Consider the following 7928-nt stretch of genomic DNA (forward strand, 5'->3'; position numbering starts at 1 on the left):
CATACTACGTGAATGCAACATGAAGGAAAAGAAGAGACGTTGTCTTCAATTGTTTTTATTTCAATAATTCTGCTTTGACCCAAACAAGTAATTTTCATTATTTAATTTAAATGTATTTATATGAAAGTTTTGTAAAAACATTTTCTCTTACCCATACTAAGGGTACTGTTTTTTTTTAATCCAAATTAGTTGCATCCCGAGTTGTACATACCCTTTTAATTGTGTATATCTACCATGTAACTTTAGTAACTTAGTACGTCTAGTTTTTGTCATTTCTCTCTTTTTAAAGGAATAAAGTAACGATGAGAATGGGGGATGTGAAGTTTGACGGTTGCTATGGACGTCGCCATTTTTTGAGGATCATAGAGAAACGGTTAAAATTCAAGAAATGTACAAAAATGGAGAAAGGGAGAGAGAGAAAGAAGGCCCGGGGCTTTCACACAAGATGGCTGCCTGGTTGCTGTGGCCGCTTCTTGGCCCAACAAGGCTTCTAAACGCCTTGTAAGCCCAACACGACGCTCACGGTCGATGTGAGTGATCCTCCAACATGGCGGCCTGCTCCAGCGACGCGACGCCGGCTTCGCGTCCCCATTTAAATGACGCCATAGGAACCAGAACGACGCGTTGAACGCTACGGTGTCGTCACACCGACGAAAAGTAATAACTGCCGCGTTCGAAATCAAAATGATGTCAAGTTTAAGTGGTAATGGTGGTTCTGGCGGCACCTATGGCGGAAAGCAGTAATTGCAGGTGCGTTCCCAGGGATCCGTGTCAGTCAGGTGGTAGTGACGGGCCACGCCTCCAGAACAGTTGGAGGTCTCCAGTCCGGATGGATGCATGGACTTGGATGTATGGACTTGGATGCATGGACTTGGATGCATGGACTTGGATGTATGGACTTGGATGTATGGACTTGGATGCATGGACTTGGATGCATGGACTTGGATGTATGGACTTGAATGCATGGACTTGGATGCATGGACTTGGATGCATGGACTTGGATGCATGGACTTGAATGCATGGACTTGAATGCATGGACTTGGATGCATGGACTTGGATGCATGGACTTGGATGCATGGACTTGGATGCATGGACTTGGATGCATGGACTTGGATGCATGGACTTGGATGCATGGACTTGGATGCATGGACTTGGATGCATGGACTTGGATGCATGGACTTGGAACCATGGCGGGGAAGTCGCCACAGACGCCCGCTTCTTAATACTCAGAAGGCTGCAAATGAAGGGCTTTCATCGGTGGCCAGAGGCTCAGTCACCTTTGTGTTTCCTCATTCGGCGTTAGTAGACATGTGATTTAAAGTCAAATCGTCCAGATTGGCACTTTAATAGAATTATGGAATGTGCTGTATCTGCAGCATCAACGAAAAGCTGATTTGTTACAGATTTTATTATCTTTTTTAGAATCAAGCAGCGGGCCGTATTAAACTGTCCCGCGTGCCGGATGTGGCCCCCGGGCCAGTGGCTTAGAGCCCCTGTCCCTAAAGGCCTCCCTGCTATCAGAGGGGTGGACGTGTGCTGCTCACCGCCGCCCCCTACAGGACACGCCCACGTTTCATCTGCGTGTGTTGTTATTTCAGAACGATATGAGGACAGAGGGCAACAGCTCAACACCCTGAGTCCCAACACAGCCCTGCGAGGGGGAGAAATCTGCGGTTGGTTGGCGCCCGGCGGACAGAGAGGACGGGGTCGGTTTCCTGGGAAGCAAACGGGAGGAAGAGAAAAGGGAGGAGGAGAGGAGTTTGGAGGAGCTGAACAGAGGACAGATGAGCAGCAAAGTTCAAGGTGATTTCAGAATACCCTAGAATTGATGTATAGTATTAGTATTCGAACCGAGGCATCCCAGGGCCAGGTTGCCCCCAGCAACCCCCTTGTGTGGTCTGGTTGCCCCCATGTCAACACATCAGTTAAGAAAAATAATGTTTAGAAACTTCTGCTGAGGACAATGACTTATACTGGCGCTCTCATTTACTCATGGTTGAAAAAAAAATGTTGAAACCAGTGACAATATTGAAATATGGATTATAATTCGAAAGGATCATTGTCTCTCAACGATCACATGATGAAAACTTGGCAACTACCTCTAAATGGCCGGCATCCCAAACGCACAAACGTTGCATACCCATTTCTCTTTTTTTTTTTTTACTTCATTTATCTTTCTATTCATTGACTTATTCATCCATATTTCCCCTCTTTCTCTGCATTTGCTTTTCCTTCTTCCGCATCTCATTCTGTTCTTTTCTGTAAAATATTTTTTTCCCAATAAATAATTGTAAAAAAAAATTGGTTTAATTCACTTTGCACCACATTAAAAACACATTTTTTGTTATTATCATTATTATAAATAATAATACATGAATAATTTGTTTTTAGAATTTAAAAATATATATGATTAATTTGTTATTATCTATCATTCAAACAATAATACAAATACAAATATTTGAAAATGTGGAGGGGAGCAGAACTATGTCTCTTCCAAATCTCAGACCAGGCAGTGCTGTTCTCAGGCTCAGAAAAAGTTGACAAATACAATTTATTATTATCCTTATTATTTTTATTATAGATCTGATGCTATTTTTGCTAAATTGCATCTGAATGTGATCTATAGCTAGAAAACTGACTACACCTCGTAGATCGCGGCCTAGTGTGGGGGCCCGTGCGGAGGCCCGTGCAAGGTCCCATGGGGGGGTCCATGTGGAGTCCCATGGAGGGGCCCGTGTGGGGGTCCATGTGGGGTCCCATGGAGGGGCCCGTGAGGGGCCCCATGTGGGGCATGTGCATGTGGGTGCTTGCCCGGGTGGTGGTTGTGGTTGTGGTGGTTGTGGTGGTGGTGGTGGTGGTGGTGGTGGTGGTGGTGTGGACGCCTGCTGGTCTTCTCCTTCAGAACGCCTGGGAGCTCGGGGATGACGTCCGGCAGCAGGGAGGCACACGGCATGGAGATGAAGATCTGCAGCTACAGAGGGAGAGAGACGAATGTAATAACAATAATAATAATGATAATAAGAATATAACAAACAACCTTCTCTGCTTTACATTACATGACCATTCCTTTTTGAAAACACATATTTAAAACGAGGATTATTATACGAAAATATAATAATGGTAATGGCACAGTCACTACAGTATCCATAATCCAGAGAATGGCTGAGAGCAGCGGTTGAACCGGGGTGCGCAGAGCCAGCTCCTTTGTCACGCTCACCTTTCCTTGGCTGCAGAAGTGGAGCGCTTTGGGTTTGGGATGGGGGTCGACCAGCTGATGTGGGATCTTCTGGTCATGCGCGGTGCACAGAAAGACGCTGGTCTGGAAAGAGCGTGCAGGGATTTAAACCACGATGGGGCAGACTGTGTATTCTTCATTTATTCATTCCTTCATAAAAAACATGCATAAAGACATGATACTGACAACACATATGTATGACCGTATGTATATGTATGTGACAAATAATCTCTTGAACTTGAACTTGAACAAAATATCCCTCATCTTTTTATTGTTGAGCACCACAAAGTGGGATAATTTGATGATATTTGGGGGCATTATTAATGGTGCTTTCATAACATATTTACACACTGGTAAGGTGGATATTCACAATATCAATATTATGACAAAATATCACCATGTATGTGTAGCATGTATGTATGTATGTATGTATGTATGTATGTATGTTTGTATGTTATATGTACGTACGTATGTATGTATGTATGTATGTATGTATATATGTATGTATGTATGTATGCATGTGTGTATGTATGCATGTGTGTATGTATGTTATATGTACGTATGTATGTATGTATGTATGTATGTATGTAGGTATGTATGTATGTATGTATGTACGTACATATGTACGTATGTATGTATGTATGTATGTACGTATGTATGTACAGTATGTGTGTGTATGTGTGTGTCCTTTCTCCACCTGGGTCTCCTGCTCTTGCCTCCACCTCTCCCAGGTCTCCTCCACCTCCTCCTCGCTGTACTCGGTGATGCGGGGGTCAGTTCGGACCTGGTCAGAACCGGACACAGACAGGGCGGCGATCTGCTTCTTCTGCTGGCTCAGCTTCTGAACGATGCGCTTCGCACAGCTTAGAGGGCACCGGGCACAAAACACAAGATAAGAGAAGAGAAGAAGATAAGAGGATAAGATAAGATCATAACACAAGATAATAAGATAAGAGAAGATAAGACAAGATAATAAGATAATATAATAAGATAAGAGAAGATAGAGAAATGTCATATTTACACACTATATATGTAACTGTTAACTAGTGCAATATGTGTGTAAGTGTGAGAACATACAAGCTGCTAAACCTATGAAATAATTACAACTTTGTTAGAAAGGGAATTTACACACACACACACACACACACACACACACACACACACACACACACACACACACACACACACACACCTGTGTTTTCTTATGTTAAGTGATTGTACACTTGCAATGTCTAATACATCCACTAGGTGGTGCAGTGCTTTGTCCGCCATAGACAAATGGTAAAACACAGAAATAAAAATGGTAAAAATGGTAAAACACAGAAATAAAGGCATTAATTACGTCACCAACAGATGCAACGTGATTGGCTGAGAACATTGCAAACTCTGATTTGTGAGAGCAGCTCCCAGAGAGCAGTGGTGGAAAGTACAGAAAGTAAAGGAAAGTAGTTCTTCTCTACTGTACCTTTTTCAACTTTTGGGATTTTCAACTTTCACTTCATTATATTTCAAAGCAAATATCTAGACAATTGACTCTATTTTTTCTAACAGAGTTACATTATTACTAGTTATATTTAACTAGTTTTGTTTTGTTTATAATCAGGGACCAGATCCATCAAACCGCTGATCAATGATCCATCAGCTCCAAATCCTTGTAAATGACTATGATGCACCTGTAGTATTTTATTATAAATAGTAATCAGGATGCACGAGCCCCGATGTTGTGAAAAAGCTCCAGTACACCTAGTGAAGTGTAACAGGTTTCTCATACTGACACCCAGTGCGGCATGGAGCCCTGGTTCAGGACCTTCAGCGTCTGGTAGGACGCCACCTTGCGCAGATCCCGGGGAAGCTCTCTGGGCAGAACATCTGGCTCCGTGACGCTCCACAGGACCTGACCAAACGTCCCTGCAGGGGGGAGACGGACGGACGGACGGACAGAGACGGACAGACAGACAGACAGACAGACAGACAGACAGATAGATAGATAGATAGATAGATAGTGTTATAGCAGTACACAAATAACAAAATAATAATTAAAGTCAGAAAAAGAAAAAATTGACATGTGCCAATATACAAAACAAATTAACCCTAAATAATAAATCTGAACCTCTGTACCAACAATTCACATTCTGGAGGAAGAAGGAGTTCACAGCGAGCAGCCACAACATTAAAACCTCTGACAGATGAATAACATTGATCATCGGGTTCCAGTGGCACCTCAAGGGGTCAAGGGCTGTGATACATTATTATTATTATTATTATTATTATATACTGTATATACTGCACAGCGGTACCTCCACTCACCACTGGAACTGGTTCTATAAGAACGGTGGTATTGACATACCACCGTTCTTATAGAACCAGTTCCAGTCGTAAGTCCAAGCAATTTTTCCCATAACACCAGGCTCATATTTCTCTTTGATTTCCTTCTGAGTTTCAATGGGAGTCGTTGCCTTTTTCTTTTTCCATCGTACTTCTTCTTAGGACTCATCATGAAGGTGAAAATAAACGAAATACACAGAAAATACACAGTAAATATCAAAAAAGTATCCATAAGCCACTAACTACCTGCACACACCATGTAGGTCGCCCGCTGAATGACTGACTGACTGACTGACTGACTGGCTGTTGACTGGCCAGCTGCACATTTCCACGCTCGTATCTTGGAGCAGTCGGTCACAAGTCAATCGATATGTTGGTGACTATCACCGCTGGTGTCTTGGATTAGTGGTCAGTACTGTAGATGCAGTGGTAGGTCCAGGTACCACTGTGTATCATTATTATATAGTATATCTACTGTTATATATTATTATATATAGTGTTATATATTATTATTATACAGTATATATACTGCTATATATTATTATACATATACTGTTATATATTATTATTATTATATATACACTGTTCGATATTATTATATATATACTGTTATTTTTTATTATTATTATTATTTTTGTTATATATACTGTTATTTATTATTATTAATATATATATACTGTTATATATTATTATAATATATATAAACTGTTATATTTTATTATATATATATACTGTTATATATTATTATTATTATTATTATTATTATTATAGTGTTATTTATTATTGTAATATATATATAGTGTTATATATTATTATTACATATATAGTGTTATATATTATTATATATATATAGTATTATATATTATATATATATATATATAGTGTTATATATTATTATATATATATATAGTGTTATATATTATTATATATATATAGTATTATATATTATATATATATATATAGTGTTATATATTATTATATATATATATATATACTGTTATATATTATATTATATATATATATATATATATATATATATATATATATATATATAGTGTTACATATTATTATATATATACTGTTATACATTATTATTATTATACATAGTGTTTTATATGATATATATATATGAGGCAGCAGGTGAAGAGTGAGTTGTTGAAGTTGATGTGTTGAAGCAGCGTAAGGATCTGAGCCACTTTGACAAGGAGCACATTGTGATGCTGGACGACTGGGTCAGAGCATCTCCACAAGCACAGGTCTTGTGGCTGTTTCCTCTGTGCAGTGGTTACTACCAAAAGTGTCCAAGGAAGGACGAGCGCTGAACCGGCGACAGGGTCACAGGGCCCAAGGCTCATTGATGCACGTGGGGAGCCAGGTCTAGTCCGTCTGGTTCGATGCCACAGTAGAACTACTGCAGCACAAAGTGTTGAAACAGTGAATGTTGCTATGATAGAAAGGTGTAGAACACACAGTGCATGGCAGCTTGCTGCGTATGGGAGCTCACAGTGTCCATGCTGACCCCTGTCCACCCCTGAAAGCACCTACAATGGACACGTGAGCGTCACAACTGGACCGTGGAGCCATGGAAGAAGGTGGAGGTCTGATGAATCACCTTTTCTTCTACATCATGTGGATGGGTGGGTGCGTGTTGTTAACCTGGGGAGCAGATGGCACCAGGATGCATTATGGGAGGAGGGCAGTGTGACACTCTGGACAATGTTCCGTTGGGAAACCTTGGTGCTGGCGTTCATGTGGATGTACCACCTTCCTGAACATTAGGCAGGTCAGAGCTGCTTAGGCAGGTGGTTTAAATGTTGTGGCTGATCGCTGTATATTCATATTTACATGAATAAATAGATAATATATAAATATATATATATATATATATATATAAATAGATAAATAAATATAGATAAAAGCTCAAAACCCAATTTGATTGTATCATTAATAGTTAAAAGATGATATATATTTAGAATATATAATTAAAAAAGTAAAATGATATAATTCATGAAAATATAACATGTATCCACATGTAATAGGTAAAAACAGCGGTTATTATATTATTACAAATATTCCTCCCAACACAGCTCAACTCCACAGAGACGTGTCTTGAAGCAACCTCCCTCCACTACATACGCCACTGGAAGCCCTTGCTACGCCACATGCCTTTACCCAGCATGCACCGGTGCCAGGCACTGACCCACGGAGGAGCCGGCGAGCGTCCAGAGCCGCACGTTGCGGTCGCAGCCGGCGCTGATGAGCAGCTGCAGCGACTCCACAAGCTCCACGCTGACCACGCCCTGCAGGTGGGCCCTCCACGAGCTGAGCTGCTGAGGGGGAGTCAGGGACACCGCCCAGCCGTCTATCA

At 40.7% G+C, this 7928-nt stretch overlaps 1 protein-coding gene across 1 annotated transcript in view; it reads right to left on the reverse strand.

Moving 5' to 3' along the window:
- Window positions 1-2659: 2659 nt before the first annotated feature.
- LOC307240638 (uncharacterized protein) overlaps window positions 2660-7928 on the reverse strand; it is a gene marked incomplete at both ends in the record, with an annotated part of 16124 nt that continues 10855 nt past the window's right edge. Inside the window, 5 exons of the mRNA XM_080014476.1 lie at window positions 2660-2971; window positions 3218-3319; window positions 3933-4098; window positions 5011-5143; window positions 7761-7928. The exon at window positions 7761-7928 is cut by the window's right edge and continues 1 nt beyond it. Coding sequence (XP_079870602.1) covers window positions 2660-2971; window positions 3218-3319; window positions 3933-4098; window positions 5011-5143; window positions 7761-7928 — 881 coding nt within the window. The remainder of the gene's footprint in view (window positions 2972-3217; window positions 3320-3932; window positions 4099-5010; window positions 5144-7760) is intronic.

Source organism: Zeus faber (genome assembly GCF_960531495.2).
Source record: "Zeus faber genome assembly, chromosome: 15".
Taxonomy (NCBI): Eukaryota; Metazoa; Chordata; class Actinopteri; order Zeiformes; family Zeidae; genus Zeus; species Zeus faber.